Genomic DNA, 20,688 nt, shown 5'->3' with positions numbered 1-20,688 from the left:
AGCACGCAGAAGCATTATCACAGAAAATGAAGTAATTTTCTCTCTCAGTAACTGGCCTTGCCCTTCATTACCCTATTGGCCTTGTCTAATGTCTCTTGTCCTTGCTGCTTTCCTTTAAAATTGCCTGATATCTTTCAAGCCATAGATTCATTAGTAAAAACACAGCCAACTGCTCTGTTTTATCTCTGGGTCCCTAGATGTCTGGAGCCTCTAGAGCCAGCCCTTTAATCACCAAGTTGATAAATTAGATGCAGCCCTGGCTACCTCTTTCTTGGTTTTGCCACATTTAAAAATATGTATTATTTATTCTTCCTATAACTTTTGAGGTGGGAATAAATAGTTATAAAGGGGCTCTAATTACATATGAATAAGAAAGAAAATCTAGTTTATTTTTAGATTTGGCTTGCCTCCCCTCATTCATCACCACCACCCCCAACTCTTCCCCGCCCCATGCCTTCCCACAGCAAAAGAAATAAGAGCTTTCTTTTTAGGTTAAGCAATACTGAGAATTAATAGCTACTCTTGTGCCTCTTGTTTCTGACCAAAAGTAATACCATAAAACCTGATTTCCAAGAAAACTGCAAGATATGTGAGGAAATCAGCCATGTACAGATCTTCCAAGAGAGCTGTGTAGCATAAATATAAAATGTAAATGCTGACCACTGCCATTAAGATACAAGAATAAATCAGGAACAGAAGAAAATTCCCTACTTTAGACTTATAGAGTTCTTGTGAACGCTCAGAAAATAGATGAAATAGTCAAACTATACAAAGATGTTCCCATATGATTGGAAATGCTATATAACTATAGTACGCTTATATATTTTGGGAAATCTTTAAAGTGAGATATTATCACATTATTACATTTAGTCAAGATATGCTCATTATAGACAAGGAAAAGATACAGAAATAATTTAAGAGATCAAATGAATAATTTAAACTGAAATATACAGTAAATGTTGAATATGCTTTAATCAATGTACGAGCTATTTGTATAGGCAATTTTTAGTCTGGGAAATAATCATGCAGTAAAATTCACAAGGTCTGTAAAGGATACTGAGGATATTGTCCATGCCTCATAACAATCCTAAAATGGAATTTTGTAAATCACATGGTTTATCAACGATCCTCTTTATAGTTCATTATCTATTCCTCAAATGCATCATCTTTGCCTCCAGCAGTATTGCCTCCAAGAAGGACATGCAGCACCTTACATGAGATGATTTAGGTGGCTCAGGGGCATCATGGCTTTCAAGAATCATGTGGTAGAAAGTTACACCCTTTTCATTCCTCTTTGAATCTTTTTGGTTATGTCAAGGAAAAAGTCTCGGTTCGGTGCTTTATCATTAACAACTCCCTAATCTTACTACTATCTCTTTTGAGGGCTTTGACTTACAGCTAGGACTAGCTGGAATTAACACTGTTTTGCTTTCAATTCATTTTATTCTTATGGTTACTTTCTATGAAAAGTGACATTTTTCTATTTATGATAATGATATACATTTGAAATACATTCTAAAGGTAATTTAAAGGAAATATGAAGTAAATAGTAGTGCAGGAGGTATAGGGAGATAAAAATATTAAGTAAATAATATGGTTGGTGAGACTTATTACTATTATTGAAATTGTAGTATCAGTAGTTGAATGACTCCAGTTTGAGTAACTCTGGCCTATAGCAATTAAAAGAGTCCACTGAGGATTAAACTCCTACCAAAACTGCTTCTGGTATTTGGGAGAACAATATTTGACAACCATTATACCTTCTGTTCGCTGGGCTCTGGGTGTTGCAATTATATGACCCAGTGCTCTTCTGATTTCTCTTCCAACTACTGAGCTTTGTGATTGGCGATGAGAAGTTTGGTCAAGGAGGGATTTAGAGTAAAATAGATTTAGATTTAAAAAAAAAAAAAAAAATTAGTCATTCTAAGCTTGTAAGCATCTGGAGAGACTTTTCTCCAGACCAGCAGTGATCAGCCAAGTGTAAAAACAGCTAGTAACCAAACTGTGGCCTAGGGGAAGTTTACCTTTAGCACTTTTGCTTCTTGGCCACTTTTCTCATAAAGCAGAGGTCCCCAACCATGGGGCCGCAGACCAGTACCAGTCCATGGCCTGTTAGGAACTAGACCGTCCAGGAGAAGGTGAGTGGTGGATGAGCCAGCAAAGTTTCATCTGTGTTTGCAGCCGCTCCCCAGCGCTAGCATCTCCACCCCAGCTCCACTTCAGATCATTGGGCATTAGATTCTCATAGGAGCACCCGTCCCTGGTGCCCAAAAGGTTGGAGACCGCTGCCATAAAGGACTCCTGTGCTACAGTGCATTCCCCTGGCCTGGCAATAACCTACATTTGACCCTTCTTTCCCGTTTCTCTCATTCAAGCTTTGCCTATTCTGCATCCCAAACCATTAGAGCCTAACTTTCTTCATTAACAGGCTTAGGAATCTGATTTTAAGTGAGTATGTTTGATATTAGAGTCTAGCCCTGATTACTCTGCCATTTTAACAATCTCCAATGCTTAAAATCTAATGGATTGGGGATTTTAAAGCATCCAGTTCTCCCAATGGGGAAAGTGATTTCTTAGTTCCTATCAAGTCATATGTAGGTAACTTTATGTACAGAGAAAATTATTGCCGATGATATTAATAAAGGAAGAAAAATAAGTTTCTCTTCTTTTCCTTACTCCTAAACTTGGGCCGAATTTTCTCTGCCATTTCTTCAGTACCATTACCATAACAAAAAATGTTTTGTTAAGTGTCTCAAGCAAAATTTATTACTGGCTTCATAGCACAGTATTAGATCCCAATAAGGAGTTAGCGGCTATATGAGAGATAGACATAGTTCCTGTCTAAGAAATATCAAACCGCCAGACAGATGACGCACGCAGACTCAAAAATGCACCAAAAAGCTTTTACAACCACCATTGTCTTTGTAAACAAGGCGAAATCGTGCACAGCAGATTTTAGAAAAAGATATTAGACAACTGAAGACAACTTGGCTGAACACATCAATGACACAGCACTAGGAAACAGTTTTTCAGCCCCTTTTGTTAGTCCTTTCCTTTAGTACCAATGTTACAGCAGTCACATATCACCTGACAGAGAGGAAGAAAAAAGTGAGGGATGTTTGGTACAGGGTTCATATTTAAAAAGTTTGTGGAAATGCTGGCAAACTCAGACTTTTTTTGAATAGCCAGAGCTTTTAAAAACAAACAAACAAACAAAAAAAACTAAGTTCATGGTAATTTGCATAGCTTTTATAAGTAAAACCTGTAGTATCACAGCCATTTCTAAATGTGATGGTAAAACAGGACAGTCTTAGAGAATTCAGAGAAAGAGCTTCTATCTGATAGGGAGGACTACTAGTGGGAGAGCCAAGGAGCTCAGACTTCACCTAACAATTGACCATTAATTGAACCAGGTGAGAAGGAACAAGGTCAGGGCCAAGAACACTAAGAGGCAGGGACTAGTTTACTCTTTTGAATTAGAGTTCATTTATTTCTGTTTTTGAGTTAGAGGAAATGGATCCTTCAACGTTCATAAGAAATAAAGTGCCTGTTGTTGCTGATAATAAAAAATAAAATACAAATTATATTTTTTTCATTTGTAAATTATGCTCCACCTGCCTTATAAAGGTTTAGTATCGTTTTTATTACTCTGTTAAACTGTTTTCATCTCAAAGTTTAGAGTGGATCTAAAGAATATTTGTGGGAATCATTAGAAGCACGGTATTTGGAGCTGGAACAGTAGGGTCACTAGATAAAATATATAATGCCCAGGTAAATTTGAATTTTAAATAAATCAGGAATAACTTTTTAGTATAAATATGTCCCACATATTGCACAAGACATACTTATGCTGAAATACTATAATTTAACAGAAGTTATAATTTAACCACAGAACACCCTGGCGGTCCTATTGAAGAGGTAACTGATAACTTATTCAGTGAGTATATAAGATCTAATCTCTAGATTACATTTGCCCTTTAACTCTCAGAAAATCTAGAGTAACCCGTATAAGAGGAATTTTATTCTTTAAAAAATATTTAATTTCAGAGAATTATCACTAAAAATTATATATGTGTTTGAAATAGAACAATTTAAAAGATTGTCACTAAAAGCAGGCTTTTGAATGCCACTTTTAAGTGAGGAATGCTCAGAAATCAAACTGTTCCTAAACTAGGTCATGGTTAAAACTATTGGGTTTTACTAATTTTATTTAACCTCAGGTGTTTATAAACTGTTATGTTAACCGTATTTTTTTCTTCTTTATCTGGCTGTTCCCCATACCCCCCACCCCCACCCTACCCATTTCTCATTTCCATGGCTTTGAAGGGGATGAACTGGAATCCATAAAGCACTAGAAAATTATAGTTTAATAATAGAGACAATCACCTTAATCTCAAAGAAAAGGTTATTCATATCAAAAAACATTAATCTCCCTTCATTTCTTCATGCATTCAACAGACATTCAACAACAAACCTTATGTGGGGTATATAAGCCTTATGCTGAGTGTTACAGTAGATACTTATCTGAAGTCAACATGAGCCCTGCACTCAGGGAGCTTACAGTTTAGCAGGAGATACACACAGGTGACCTCTTGGCTAGCCCATGGGGCAGAGTAAAGTCTGAGAGTAAGAGAAGGAAAGGAAAGAGGGGTGGGCCCAGCCCTGAGAGAGGATAAAGGAGACGGGTAATTCATTCCAAATAGGGGAAGGCCTTGCGAAGTCTTGAAGGAAAAAGGGGAAGAAAGGCATTCCAAGCTACAGAAGTGACATGACCAAAACACAAAGCTATTAGTACAGCGTGTGATGAAAAAGAGGCAAGTAGTGTACTGTGATGAAAGTGATAAAGTATATAGAGGGCCGGAGTGGGAATTGAGATTGAAATGGTAGTCTGGAGCCTAAGAAGTCATGCTAAGGGGGTTTTGGCTTTAGCTGTAGGAGGTAGGGGATAGGTCGGAAGGTAGATGAGTGGAAAGAAAGGGAAAAAGGGGAGGGAAAGACAGATCAAGAGATTAAGAGATTATAGATATATATTAAATTGATTATTCGATCATATTAGGTTAATTATATATACACGATAAATTTGAGAAATGAAATTTTGCGTCAATTTTGGATCTGAAGTATCTGTATCTACACATCTACAGTGTTTCTATACCGGCATTTTCCTGGTAGATGCTTCTGGCCAAGCTAAAAGCTCTATCTTAGGTAAAGCCCCAAGCAAGCTGAACTCCAAACGTGGGCTTCTCTGTCACTTTAGTTAAGACACTGGGGTTCATAGCACATGGCATACTTTTCAGCCAGAACAGATTTTGAAATCAGGGAGACTGAAAAATAAATGATAATATAATCCAGGGTGCCACCATTTATTTTTACCATATTAACATTTCTTTGTCAACTACAAGAAAAGGAATCTATTTGTAGTCTCTGGCTTGTCTTTGAAGAACTGAAGAAAATGATATTGTGAGGTCAGGTGCTGGGCTCTTAAACAGATGACGTGGAAGTTTCCATGTGAATGTGTTAGGGAGGAGAGGGGCGGGGACTGAGAAGCCCTTGCAGAAGGCTGGAATCGTTCTTTCAGCATTATGGGCAGAGATGTAGATTTGATCTAATGAATTTTGTATCCTCTTGACAACTCGCTGAATTTATCTCAGGTCTTGATGAGATTATTGTGGAAGGAGTAGAAGAAAAAAAAGTTAAATGTCAGCCATGTAAAAAGCTGTTTCATCTCCCTGCCGGTCTAAATCTGCACACTAATATTTGGATTTTCTTTCTAAAGATACCAGCTAAACCTCTCTCTATTTTTTTTTAATCTAACATCTATTTTCCTCGGGAAAAAAAAATGAGGGATTTAAATTACAATTATGGAGACCTGACTTTTTATTTTAAAATTAGCAACTTAAACTGTAGGATATTTAAAAAACCAACTCACCTTCTAGAGGTGCTTCTTAACTTTAATCTCTAGCCACTTTTTCAAGCCACATCACCACTGACATGAATTCGCCTTACCCCTACCCTTTCCCTCAAATTTTTTTTTTTTTCATTCTATCTCCTGCATAAAACACATAGTGGCGAAGTTTTCTGACAGCTTAATGGCACTTTCGAGGACTACAGGGACTAGGTTAGGCATGATTGTACTAACTGAACATCTGCAGTAGTTAAAATTTTGCTCTAATTGATTCAACTGCACTCTGTTCATCTAAAAATTTTTTTGTCCTAACAATAAAACTGTGAAAAGTCCATTTGTATTTCGGATCATGTATAATAATGGGAAAATAATATTAGCTTTGTAAAAAACCTTTCTGATAGCCTCATTTCCTGGAGTTCAAAAAACAAAAAAAATGCTTGTTACAAGTTTTACTTCGCACACCTCGCTGCTCCGTAGACGTAGTCTAGCAAAGGCAAAAGAGTGGAAAGCGAGAACTTTCCCAAGGACACCTTCTCTTTTCTTGACATTATACACGAGAATGGCCTCGAAAGCTACAAGGATTTCTCAGAATACATAATTCATGCCATTGCCATAGAGAGAAAGAGGACAGGAAAGCTGTAGTCATGCACTGGTCTCAGGGAGATACGGCCTGTGCAGGTAGGTGTTAGATGAAGTCCTGCAAAGCGCACGGGCTGTGCTGCTGGCCTGAAGGGACCCGTATGAACAGCCTCGTGTAAATTTCCCCGCACATTAAATTGTAGACGGGGGCCCTGAAATAAACCAGTGAAATGTAGTTGGATATATTCAAATACATTGGATGCACAGTAGACAGGATCTTAATCGGTGTCGGAAAGCTCATTATGAGCAGTGTGAAGGTTCGTCATCCTTAATTAATATTTCTTAAGCTCTTAAAAGTCTACAGCCTGAAATAATTCATTTTTAATGGGATAATAGGAATTTTCCACTCCAATTATTTTTAAACTTCATATTTTTTAAAAGGATGCATTCTTTTTTAAATATGTATCTGCAGTTACATTTCTTCCCTGAAGGCAGGGGCAAGCATTATGAACTTTATATAATGCAAGTTCAGTATAGATATCCCTGACGATGCTTTACTAGGAGGGAAGATGATGTCAAGAAATTTATAGGGAGGCAAACTGCATTATGCCTAACCTTTTGGACATATTAAAGCTTGCCGTTTCCAGTTTTACAGCTTCTTGTTATTCATAAATAATTGATAACACTGGACACAGTCATCTGACATTTGTTAAGGTAATAAATATACCCTAAGTGCTGATGGGTCTTGCACTCCATGATTTAAAAGCACACAGCAGAAATTTAATGTAACTTAAAATGTCTTCTATGATTCTATGGATTTGCAGATTCAGTTCAACTCAGCAGATCTGTAAGTACCAAACTCCAGTGAGTGCACTGTTGTGCTAGGCATTTTTATTATTACAAAGCAGGACCTGAGTTTGGGGAAGGAAACATGGACTCAGGTCCCTCTTTCAATCCAGAGAGATAAACAACTTTCCTGAGTTTCTTATTCTCTTGCCTGATCATGCAAAGGGGAAAAGGTCTCCTGAACCATTATCAGATGTTGCTTAATGGCTGTGCATTGTTTGAGTGGAGTTGATTTTGAGATGATAGGAGATGCAGGCCTTGAAAGGAGGTTGCTCTATTCAGTAGTGAGCTCCCACTGAGATTCTCCTTCTTCTGTCCCCGTGACTCAGTCCTGACCCAATCTAGGACATATCTGGGCTCTGTAATACCAACCACTTACTACCTGATGGCCTCTGTGAAGGAGATGGGGAGCATCAGAAATTTCCCTGTCTTCATGCTGGGGCAAATAAAGAGACCACAGGCAATTTCCCCAGCAGCTTTTGGCCTAGCAAATTGGGCTGATTTGTTATAGGAGTAGTGGCACAGTGTTTTATGCCACGTGTCAAGTTTTTGTCTGGTGCCAAGGAAAAGTGTTAGGGATTTGTATTTCCGATAAAATCACATCAATTTTGTATTCTTTGTCAAAACATGGTAACCGCAGTAAAGAAATTGTCATTCACGAGATCCTCTAAAGATTCATACTTCGAACACTGAGACTTATTTAACATCTGGCTACACACTGTCTCAGTGGTGTCTGAAGTTGCACTTTAAAGTTAACATTAAGATGGCGTATTTTGGAATACTAGTCACATATCTGATAGGGCAATGTTCTCAAGCTTTTATAAACACAAGTATCGTCTGGAGTCCTTATTAAAACACAGATTTCTGAACTTCAGCTCCAGAAATTGATTCAGGTCTGGGTAGGACCCAAGGATTTGTATTTCTAGTAAGGGACAGGTGATGCTAATACTGAGTAGCACTTTTTAGGACACTTTCCAAGTCGTTATGGATTACCTTGCTTACAGTCACTCTCCAAAATTTTGTTGTATTTTTAAACCCTTACTTTCCACAACTGACTCCTACCAAAGGGTTGTACTAATATAGTCTATCTTGGATTCTGTCAAAGGCAGGTAACTTGTCAAAAACTCTAATAACACTTCCCATACATTATTGAGCATCAGTACGTGTCTTGCACAATGCCAAGTGCTTTAAATACATTCATTTACTTAATCTATTTGATCCTTCCAACAACACTCATATAGCCAGCACTACTGGGGCTTAGAGAGACTGAGTGACTTGCCCAAGGTCACACGCTAGTTAGTTATAGAGCCAAGACTTAAACCCATTTCATTATTACATCAAAGTTTATGTTCTTAAACATTAACACCCAGCCTCGTCTATAACCCAGACCCTAAGAACTATACTCATAACAAGTTAAGTTGACAGTTTTTGGAGTACTCAGACAGATCTGTTTCCTGTTTCCTCCTATTTGTTTTATCTTTGCTTTGTAGAGAAAGAAAAAAATCAAAACACTGTAAATATTGCAAAGAATCACCTGAATTTCACAATTTTATAAGGAGATCCACTTCCCCATTTTATAGCTTTGATGCTTTGTGAGAGCAAAGGAAGAAGAGGGGACCAGGAAGTTAGAAAATAGAAATGTTTTGGTTTCAGAAATTATTTAGATGTTGGGTTTCCAGTGTTATTAGAAAGAAAACCTCAAAAAGAAGAAAAATAAACCATGCAAATATTGCTAAAACTACCCAAGTGAAATAATCATTACCTTTACAAAAATAGTGACAGTTATAACACATGAAAGCACAGACCAACACCCCAGGGCAAGGCTTTTAAAAATTAACTTATCATGACTCCCAATCTAAACTTCAATCCATGCTCTGGGTGTAGTGCATAGAGCAAGGGAAGAACAGTGAACCGAGCACTCCTGTTGGCACAGAGGGAGAGAAGTCGCTTCTCCTCTAAAAAATATGAAATGGAATGAGTTTCATGCTCATTCTCCCTTTTCTTCCTGTGATGGCCTCGCCAAAACAACAAAAATGCATCATTTTCGAAGGTGATAGGACTGGAAGTAGATTCATCCACAGTCAACATTAAGCATTATTTCAATATGAGTTTTTAAATAGCTTCTGAACCAAGGCTATCAATGAGCCATGGAGCTGCCTCTGCTTTGGCGTGGTCAGCCATTAATTGGAACATCTTGTATCAAGACCACGGCCCCTCCCAGCATCTAATCTACAGCCTCTTGTTGGCACAGAGGGTTGGGAAATAAAAATAAAAGGAAGAGGAAAGTTTGAGTTATAAACTCTGAGCCCATTTCCACGGCTGCTGGCAGTTTCAGTTTATTCCTAACCCATCTGGTTCACATTATGCCGTAAGACAAGAAGAAAGCTGCTTCCTGCCGAGATAACCACAGAGAGCTCCCACTTCACTTTCAGTGTGGTCATCTCCACTGACTGGGGTGTGGCTTTGAGGCGAAATTGTCTACAGTTAGGGTTTTTCCCCTATGTATTTTCTTCCCTCCTTAATAGAGATTGCAGCGTGCCTTCTGTGGTTAGCAGCCATGATGCTTGGCCCATGGTTAGTTCATTCATTCATACTTCCTTGCAGGACTGTAAGCCTGGCATTTTGTTGCAATAAGATTTTCAAACAAGAAACATTGGGTTGTTAGATTCCATTCACCCAGTTGTTATGAGGATTTCAAGGAAATTGTAGGCTTGTCTTACTATAAAGCAGAATCAAGAGTCTATTTTTAGGGGATCCTACTCTGGGGCTTTTCTTGGTGTTTTGCCATCTTTCTTAGCTCTCAGACCCAACATGAACCCCACTCTGGCTCAGCAGCGGAGGAAATGTCCATCTTCCTTTCTGCCTTTGCATATTTCTCTAAAGGACACAGAGAGGCTTTGTTGTCTTTGTGGTTACCAGGTCTGATTTACACAGATGCCTATTAATCACTTCACTATGGAGACAGACACATCCATCATATCACACGGCAGCTCCAAAACAGGCAGACCAGTGAACAAGGATGAGAGGGGAAAGTGTACACTTAACCATTTCGAGGTAGTGGCTGCCTAGTTCTCATACACTTAGCAAGATAATTGAGGGCAGATGGGTAGAGCTCTTTCTTGTTATTAAGCTTAATGAGTGCAATTGGTTTTATATTTTTTTTCTTTCGTCTTTCCTGCTTCATTTTTTGATAGGATAGATAATATCTCCCAGTTATTTCTGTACAATTCAGGGGATAAATATAGCTAAAGACAGTTTTTATTTTGAAAGCAGTAATAATAAATTCAGGTAGACTAGCTGGGCCATTAATGCAAAGGTATTGACTCTTTGAAGCCAGTAGTTTTTCAATAACATTCAACGTGAAGCAAGTAAACTGAATCAGCTTTCTTGAGCAAAGAGACCTCTGAAATTGCAGGTGAAGTAACTAAGAACTTTCCTTCCAAAACTGACAGATCCTCTAAATACCTTTTTCAATCATTCGAGGCTTTCGCGGCCTGCCTTCAAATGATTAGCTCTCACTATTACTTTCCCTCTACAAATATTCATTCATCCAAATATTCATTTACTATTTATTTAACAGATATTTACTGAGCACCTTTATTGCTGAAGATTCAGTGGAAAACGTCTCCCTAGTCCGAGGGAGTTGGAGAAGGTTTCCCCACTTAAGCTGATTCCTAAAGGAGACAGTCAGAGGACCAGGTGGTGAGCAGGGATATTCCAGGCAGAGAGAGGGAACAGCCTCTGTGAAAGCCCAGAAGCAAGCTAGAGTACAGGAGAGCGGAAGAGACTAGAAGGCAGGGCATTAGACCATTTGCCAGTCCTTACTTTCCCTTCCTCCATGCTTGGTTCTTGTTGCTCTCTCCACTTCAGCGGACATCCTCCACAACCTTAAGGCTTAGCTCAAATGCTGCCTCCTACACACAGCCTTTGCCCATATTGAAGCAGAAGTGATGCATCTCATGATGCTTCCAAACTTTGGCTGTAAGTTCACGTCTGGGCACCTGCCTTCTCCGCTACTGGATCACAGGATTTGTGCCCCCTTTGCCTTTGCCTCCCTAGCACCTAGCATGGCGCTTTAGTCCACGCTCAGTAAATGTTTGCTGAAGACAGCCACAAAGATGCTTGGAGTCAAAACCTGGAGAGTAATAGCAAAGGCCCAAGAACATCACAGTTCAACCCAGAGTTAGGAGAGCATCTTTCCTGAGGTATATTGTCCCAGAGCCTGGTGCTGGGCTCCATGCAGGCTAGGAAATTATGGAGAACCTGTGAGCAGGGCTGCTAGAAACCAAATCAGAGCTATGTTGGACTTCCTCTTATTTTACAGTTTATAATTGTTCTTATTTTGAATTACATATTGCAGGTCCTGGAGGGTGGGGTTTTTTATAATCTTTTCATTGCTTCCAGCCTCTAAAGAGTTTCCAACTGCCCCTCTGAGACCTCCCTCCAGCCTATGAAAACTCTCTCGCCTCAGAAAAAAAACAACTGGAGATTCTATTCTTTCTCAGTTCTGCCAATTTAAGGCATGATTTCAGAGAAATCTCTTAAGCCATTGTGTGCCTTGCTTCCTGCAATAGGAAGGTGGAAAGAATAAACCATTTAGCACCTCATGACTGGTGAGAAATAGCTGGCGGTTAATGAATCAATGCAAAGGATTTTTCATCAACTGTTTTCATTACTAATGCCCCATTTTCAACTGGTGAGAGCAAGAGGCCCAGGGGTTGGTAGAGAAAGGCATTTCAACACCCCGGATACCTGGGGAGGGAGTATACCACCCTACTGAGGCCCTTCTACTTCCCCAGGTTCTGAAGCAATCATGTTCATCCAGCTCCAGCCCTGCACTCTTTGCAGAGATGCATTTCTTTCAAATTACTCAAGTCCACTTGAGCACTCAGTTGTTACAAATAACTCATTTACCCTCATCGACTCTTAGAATTATCCCAGAATGAATTTTATTTCATTTTTAAAACAGTTTCCCTTATTATTATTTTAAACAAATACAGAGCACCTTTATAAATTTCTTTTATCTAATGAATGCTAGTATGAATATATTCTACTAAATGACTGGAGATATAATTAGTTTCTGTGACTTCAGAAGCAAGGTTATTCCAAAAAAAGACTCACCAAGGTTAGAAGTCCATTTAAAAATGTCTCTACATTGCATTGCAAACCCATTTATTTAATAATCATTTATTAGGTGCCCAACTAAGAGGCCTAGGGATGGTGTGATAAAGGCATATAAAAGCTGATTGCAGGATTATTACCCCACTAGGAGTCTAACTATAATCGCTGTATTTTGCTCAGTATTTCCCGCTTTTGTTTTACTATTTCAAAATTCAAGTCCTACAGGCAGTCCTGAATCACATGTGTGTTCTTATGTTGCCTCAACATACCATCCTTTGGCAGCATCTGGAGAGCACATGGTTTGGAGCTGGGAAGAACAGGTCTGTCCCTCTCCACCTGAGAGGCCCATAGCAAATGGAATCAAAAGCATCAGCTATGACTATTATTCTTAAGCCCTTGCTGAGCTACTAACTCACCACTTCTCTTTTGTGGCTTCTTTCGACCTTTAGATTTGTTCAGCAAACTACAGCATCTAAGTTCTTATTATTTCTTTCTATCCTTAAAACAACCCAATAAGGCATTAAGATCAGGTGTGTTAACCCCACATCACAGATGAAAAAACTGAGGCCCAGAGATGTTAGGTCACTTGCCAAAAGGTCACCCAGCAGTAAGTAGGAGCCTAAAACTCCAGGCCTTTGGAGATCTAATCTTACTGGCACCACCCCCGGCCTCCGGGACAAATCTGGTGTGTCCAGTCCTTCGCACCAATGTCACAGGGGTGATTTAATCATTTCTGTGAATGCCCCTTTGCCATTTTTCATGATATAAGTGGAAAGCTTTAAATTAACAAGGCATTTTCCAAAAATAACTTTTAACTTCTTGTCTGTGCTTTCAACTTAATCTCTGATCTGTTTCTAACTTTGGATGTGGAGTTTCTGAATTTGTACAAGCAGATGAGGGGCGCCACCTGCTTCATATCTCAAAGCTGAAGAGATACAGAAAGGTTTTTAAGGGCACTATTTACATAACAAAATTGGGAGGAGGATGCTGTACAAGACACCATTTTTCTCAAAGGTCAGACCTTGCTCTATTTAACGATCAAAAACCTGAACTCAGATGCCATCCTAAAAAAGAGTTTTTCCCAATGAAAGAGCATGCAGTTTCCATGAGTCTAAGATAGTCAGAGACCTTCAGACACAAAAGAAGAATGGGAGCTAAAAATAAGCAATGGATAAACTTGAAAATTTCAGTTTTCCCAGTTAAACAATGAATGAAACAAATGGATTGCTCTATCCTTATTCTCTCCATGTTCCTCTTAAGCTGAGAGAGCAATTTAAACTGTAAAGTGCCAAAGCCAACTGTAGATAGCAGCTGCCTGTTATAAGTACCCATTTATTGAGAAGACACAGCCCCCATAGATGTGGTTACCTGGAAAGGATTCATGAAATAACCATTGCTATGAAAAAATTTACCTAGTACCCCCATCAATGGTGTCTAGCTCCACTGAAATCACCAAATAAATGAGGGAAATTAAACTCATTTTATTCACAGGTGTCCATTCTTGTGCGATTATATGTAGGCGGTTAAAAATGATGTTCAGTAGAACCCTATACACAAGCAAAATTGAAAGAAAAGCAATGCTGTTTTATCATTACAAGGAAATGCAGATTTAGGGAAGAAACCTTCATTAGCACAGTTCCTTGTTGACTAGGTATTAAAACATATTTGAACACAAAGACGCTCCACTGTGTGGGGAGCTCCACAATATAAAAGGTGTGAGCTATAGCTGAATTTCCTGCTGGCTTTTTGCTTCTCAGTTTCTACCCCTTAAAAGTTCTTGAAGATACATCTAGAAATATTTGCGAAGTGTCTCTTTGGAAATTATTCAGTGTCTTACAATCTTACACTTTCCCTGGGGTGAGCTGCTTCCCCTGCCCTTCATTACCAAGGGCATTTGTTTAATCACAGAATCTTTGTTTCACAAGAGATTTTTGCTGCTTTTATTTATTCCCCACCTGATGTCACAAATCCTTTGTCAGGACAATCATTTCCACAGCTACCAACGATAATGTCACAATTGAGAAGAAAAAGACAGTTTAGAAAGAAAAAAGAATATTACCTTTTTCAGGCTAATGTTTCTGAGTTTTAAAACCATCACTTCACTAATTAAAATCTTTTAGCAGAAAAACCCCATGATAAAGTTGCATTTCTTCAAGGTCTCAGCTGTGACATACAAAGCATTTCAGCTGAAGTTTAATAGTTGCATGTTGTGGGTTTGGAAAGAGGTAGAGATTTTTACTTCATTTCATTCTAATTCTGTGCCACTGATATCTGCCAGGAAAATACATTAAACATATTGCGGAAAGAGTTGATTTAGTAGATGAAAAAATGTCTCTCCTGAGACCAGAGAAGGTACATTTTCTGTCTTACTATCAGTTTCCATAATAGGAACAATGTTTACATTTCCTCAGCCCATGCAGTGCCTCTAATGTATTCATGTTCGTTCATTCTCCAGAGGCAGGAATTGAAGTATTTGAGATTTTATATTTTAGCTACCACATCAAGCACTTAAGATCTGACAATTGTGATGTGTATTCTCACTTGGTATTAAAAAATAAAAGCTTCGGTGTTTGCATTTGATTAGAGTCTCAGCTTGGTGGCTGATTACACAGGAATAGGAACAACTTTCTTCAGAAACACAGCATCTTGGTTAATGTAGTGTAAGATTATTGACAGGTGTAGTCATACAATTTTTATTAAATTGAAGAAATTAGCTCTGCTGAAGAATCTCACCATGACAGCAAATTCTAGCCATAATAATGAGAGCTGACACGTCTTAAACCCACTTCAGGGTCCCGAATGGTTCCCTTTCCTAAATATTCGATATAAGTAAAGGAAGAGCTTCAGATATTCAGCATATTTTCCTGAAACTGGGTGTGCATGGGTTTTGGTTTTTTTTTTTTAGAGGGGTGATACAAAATCAGCATAAACATAATCTGTGAACTTGAGCTATTTTCTTTCACGTTAAATAGCTGTCTTTCCAACAGCTGCCCTCAAAGAAGTCGTCAGAAAAGACCCTGGGAAGCTTGAAGCACTGTACAATTTGTTCATTTAATGTACATAAAACTGTTGCCTCTTCTCCCTGACTTAAAATATCTCACTTATCTCAATTTTATGAGGGGAAGATTGAAAAAAGTTAAGAGGAAAAGAGGATTAAATTTTGGAAACGCAAAATTGCCACATTCCAAGGAGTGAAGCAAAGTAGAAAGAGCAAGTACTTGAGAGGGTGGAGTACTGTCTCAGAACACAAAGAAGGCGACAAATAAAGTCTATTTGCATACTGGGGCGGGGCTGGGGAGGATTAATTAGTTAATGTTTGGCAAACCGCGCCTTGATGACAAGTTATGCAGAGGTGCTATTGTCACTTATTACTGTTATTAATTAACAGGGTGAATACCAAACAAAAATAAGCCTCGCGGTGTCCTTTCATTTCTTAACACCATATGCGATGTCTATTGCAGGAGTGATTCGCGAAAGTTACCTCAAAGGCCATGACCAGCTCGTTCCCGTCACCCTCTTGGCCATCGCGGTCATTCTGGCTTTTGTCATGGGTGCCGTCTTCTCGGGCATCATCGTCTATTGCGTCTGTGATCACCGGCGCAAAGACGTGTCAGCGGTGCAGCGCAAGGAGAAGGAGCTCTCTCACTCGCGCCGGGGCTCCATGAGCAGTGTCACCAAGCTCAGCGGCCTCTTCGGTGACACCCAGTCTAAAGACCCGAAGCCAGAGGCCATCCTCACGCCACTTATGCACAATGGCAAGCTCGCCACTCCCAGCAACACGGCTAAGATGCTCATTAAGGCTGATCAGCACCACCTGGATCTGGCAGCCTTGCCCACCCCAGAGTCCACGCCAACGCTGCAGCAGAAGCGGAAACCCAGCCGTGGCAGCCGCGAGTGGGAAAGGAACCAGAACCTCATCAATGCCTGCACAAAGGACATGCCCCCCATGGGCTCTCCTGTGATTCCCACGGACCTGCCCCTCCGGGCCTCTCCCAGCCACATCCCCAGCGTGGTGGTCCTGCCCATTACGCAGCAGGGCTACCAGCATGAGTACGTGGACCAGCCCAAAATGAGCGAGGTGGCTCAGATGGCGCTGGAGGACCAGGCGGCCACCCTAGAGTATAAGACCATCAAGGAACATCTCAGCAGCAAGAGTCCCAACCATGGGGTGAACATGGTGGAGAACCTGGACAGCCTGCCCCCCAAAGTCCCCCAGCGGGAGGCCTCCCTGGGCCCCCCAGGAGCCTCCCTGTCTCAGAGCGGCCTAAGCAAGCGGTTGGAGATGCACCACTCCACCTCCTACGGCCTTGACTATAAGAGGAGCTACCCCACGAACTCGCTCACGAGAAGCCACCAGGCCACCACTCTCAAAAGAAACAATACTAACTCCTCCAATTCCTCCCACCTCTCCAGAAACCAGAGCTTTGGCCGGGGCGACAACCCACCTCCCGCCCCGCAGAGGGTGGACTCCATCCAGGTGCACAGCTCCCAGCCGTCAGGCCAGGCCGTGACTGTTTCAAGGCAGCCCAGCCTCAACGCCTACAACTCACTAACCAGGTCGGGGCTGAAGCGCACACCCTCGCTAAAGCCGGACGTACCCCCCAAACCTACCTTTGCCCCCCTTTCCACATCCATGAAGCCCAATGATGCGTGTACATAATCCCAGGGGGAGGGGTCAGGTGTCGAACCAGCAGGAAAGGCGAGGCGCCCGCTCCGCTCAGCACGATTCTCAGCTGCTTGAGTACCCACCAGACCAAGGTGGCCGCCGCAGAGCCGAGGACGCAGCGTCCTCCTCTGGAACTCGGGGGTACTCTCGAAAAGTGGGCCACGTGCTTTGGTGAAGGTTTGCGACGCGGGACTCACCTCCATTCTCTTCCTTCACTCTTCCCCCACACCTTGCAACAGGTCGGACTCACAAGAGACTTAAATTATCACAAACATGAGCCAAAAGCACATACCCCCACACACGCACACGTATGTGCAACCGCACGGACACACACACACACACACACACACACACACACACACATACTCTCACACAAAGGTGAAGAGCAACTGCAACCTTTTGTCCATTACTGCACAGGGCTCTGCCAAACTGGGCTAGCGTTCAAACTTGCAAAACAAATACATTTTTAAAAATCATGAAAGTTAAAAAGAAAAAAACAAAGATTCATTGATAATTCTAACTCAGACTTTAACAATGGCAGAAGTTTACTATGCTCAGATACTGTGAAATGTCCACCAGTGTTACAGCTTTCTGTTATCGCAGATTAATGCCATGTTGGGCAACTATGTCATAGATTTCTGCTTCTCCTCTCTTTTAATGAAATAACGTGACCGTTAACGCAAGTAACTTTATTTATTGTTCACCTTCTTTTTTTCCTTAAGGAAAGGACTCTTACACATATCACCTGACGAACAGCTCTTCAGAAAGCCCCTTGAAGTTAAACTATTTAACGTGAAATCCATTAACTGGAATAATTGAGTTTCTTTATTTTTACAATAAATTCACTGAGTAAAGAAGTTGGAGCTGGAATTCTGAGCTTTGTGTTTGGACTGTCCGATCTCTAGCTAAAAGGAAAAAGTTACGAGGTGAATACTTACGTAAATCTCCAGTTAATTTGCTGGTGAGGTCTCTGTGCTATAACATGCAACATGCAAAAAAATTAGTTTAGAAGTCCTTCCAGATCCTAACTTCTAAAGCAACCAGGAAAGGAACTTTTAGAATGGCACATCCATGTCCCATTGCTGCCAACATGGCTTGTCAGTGGTTCCTACTTTCTGTGAAGGCACCAGCTTGTGATATGCCATCTCATTTCACCTTGCATGTGAGATAGCAAACAAAATCCACAAACAGTGTGAACTAATTAATACGCTGGCTGCTACCTTGCATAAATTAATGGTTTGATCACACGGGTTTTTCGTGGGGTTACATCTGTGAATAGCCTGTTTTCCACATGTAAATTTGTGCCTTACACCCTGAGTTGTGTACACTTGTAAAATGTCGTTATGATAAACCTTTTCTCCCCTTTCGAAATACAGATATTTATTTAACCCTCCCTCCCCCACACTCTCACTCCAACCCTCCGGAAGATTAGCGTCCAGCAGATGGAAGAAGAACGCAGTAGTGATGCTTATAGTCTTGCAGCCTGGGAAAGCTGGGCACACAACACCCTCCAATTCACACTTTCTTCTAGTCGTGCCAACTCCAACCACCCTTTGGCCATGCTGCCAAGCATGGACCCCAGTGTTGTGGTAGCAAATCCCCTTTCCCCCTCCAGAGCTCCCTGCTTCCCTTAGATTCTCAGATCATTTCAACATGGTGATATCCTCATTAACCAGCAGAAAAAGAACTAAAGTCCCAGTCCTCATTTCTGCCATGTCCACTGGCTCAGAACACGCTGTGTTCAGTTGGGCAGGCACCTGGGAGGAGTCTCCAAGCAGTGTGCTTAGTGCACACAAAGAAATAACATGGAAATAGGTGCAGGCAGGCTGATTCCTGCCATGATTAATGAGTAACTCCAAGTACAAGGCCAATCACAATGGATGCTGCAAAAAACCTTGACTAGAGTAAAAGATTTTTAATTTTTAAAATTCCTTTATCTTTTTGTTGTTATGGTTTGTAGGGGGATAGGTTAGGGTGTTTTTCTCCTCGGTTTTCATTAGCTCAAGCACACAGAAGGGACTTTGTTTATTGTGAACAAAGGTATTGTCAACGTACTGTAAACATTATTGGTTATTGTTTTTTTTAATAGTTAAATATATTTGGTGATCTCTTTGTGTCTCTATATCCAGTTTGGTCTGGGTTTAGTTTTGTCTTTAAAAAACAACAAAAAAGACAATTTTGGACAATTTTGAGTTGGCTGGTAAAAAAGCGGTGCCTCCATAATCAGTGAGACTGGGTGTATAGTGAGGTCCCACTCACAGCTTTTTGGTCTAAATATCCATTGCTGTTTTGCTCTTGGTCAGGGTATGTTTTTGTTGTTTTTGTGTTATGGTCTTGTTTCGTTTTGTTAGTGGAATCGGTGTTCACATCCTGTGACCTCTACCCTGAAACTATGAATTCTTTTCTACAAACCGAGATATTGTTTTTTCCCTTGAATTTTCTTCAAAAATGCAGAACTTAGGGAGGTGATGGGTGTTTATCACCCTGCTTCCTTCTCCCCCCATGCTTGACTGAAGAGTATTGCCGATGCAGCGCCCAGTCTCTCATCCCTGTGTGGGATGGGCATCACTGCCTCAGCTCTCTTACCTGTGTCAAAATTTCATCCCGCACCCCTACATCCTACAACCCATCACTTGCGGTGTTAACCCTAAAATGCACACGTGTTGAGCTGTTCTTCCACATTTAAGTATTTTTCATCTTTTCTTTTTTCCCCACTGTGTGTGGGGGGAGGGTCCATAAACCTGAGTGTGCCTTTGCTTTCCACCCTTGCTAGACACTGGTAGATGCAACAAACTCAAATTTATATTTGTTGTAAAGTTGTAAAATGTTGTAATGTCACCAATTTTCCTTCCATCTCCACACCCCTAACATCTGATTCATGACTTAATGTATCTTGTAAAAAAGAAAAGAAAAAAAGGGGAAAAAGACAAAAAAAAAAAAAACAAGGAAAAGCCTCTTTATTTCTTAAAAGTAATAAAACAAGACTGTTCATTATCTTTTGTGTCCTGAATGCTTTTATTTATCTCTTAAAATTTCCCTTCTTAACCTTCATCTTTTCTGGGTAGGATTCTACTCTTTCCCCCATTTCTATTTAGCCTCCAAAGAATAAATAACAATGGAATTAGACCCATTTGTTTGCAGTACCCACACACTACCCTCTCCAGCCCCCCAAATTATTGATGTGATTTCTCTGCCTGCACCCAGCCTGGCTGGAGCATGATTGAACAGAAGCTACCAGTAATTAAAAGGCAGAGCACGCATTGACTCCCTCTATTCATTTTATGCATTTTCTTTTTATGGGCTTGTTCATCATCAAACATTTATGGTAGGCTTGATAGTTGAAGAGATCAAGGCTAGGATTTTAGTATGTAGGGTCCACTAAAAATAGATCCTTGCACAGATGTGATTTCAGCCTTTTTACATATTAATAAGGTGGAGGGTGCCGGATTTCACTCCTTGTTAGCATTTATCTCTTGTAACCCAGAAGACACTGTTGGAGGTAAATTGGGATGTAGCACTTGATTTTTATTTTGCAGAGTAGCATTATGAAATGCCTAGATTAGTTCCCCCCACC

General features: G+C 40.4%; 1 protein-coding gene across 5 annotated transcripts in view; it reads left to right on the top strand.

Annotated features, from left to right (window-relative positions):
- Positions 1–20,109, top strand: part of SEMA6A (semaphorin 6A) — a 121,668-nt gene extending 101,559 nt beyond the window's left edge. For 4 of the 5 annotated variants that reach the window (XM_011358265.2, XM_023529562.1, XM_023529563.1 and 1 more), the window contains one exon: positions 15,910–19,354. In XM_011358265.2, coding sequence (XP_011356567.1) covers positions 15,910–17,108 — 1,199 coding nt within the window. In that variant the 3' untranslated portion in view covers positions 17,109–19,354. Of the gene's footprint in view, positions 1–15,909 lie in introns of all 5 variants that reach the window. The other variant, XM_011358264.1, reaches the window with a different exon arrangement.
- The last annotated feature ends 579 nt before the right edge of the window (positions 20,110–20,688 follow it).

The sequence above is a fragment of the Pteropus vampyrus genome, unplaced genomic scaffold (assembly GCF_000151845.1).
Source record: "Pteropus vampyrus isolate Shadow unplaced genomic scaffold, Pvam_2.0 Scaffold39, whole genome shotgun sequence".
Lineage (NCBI taxonomy): Eukaryota > Metazoa > Chordata > Mammalia > Chiroptera > Pteropodidae > Pteropus > Pteropus vampyrus.
The sequence above is the reverse complement of the archived record's forward strand: the minus strand, read 5'-3'. Positions and strand labels throughout refer to the sequence as shown.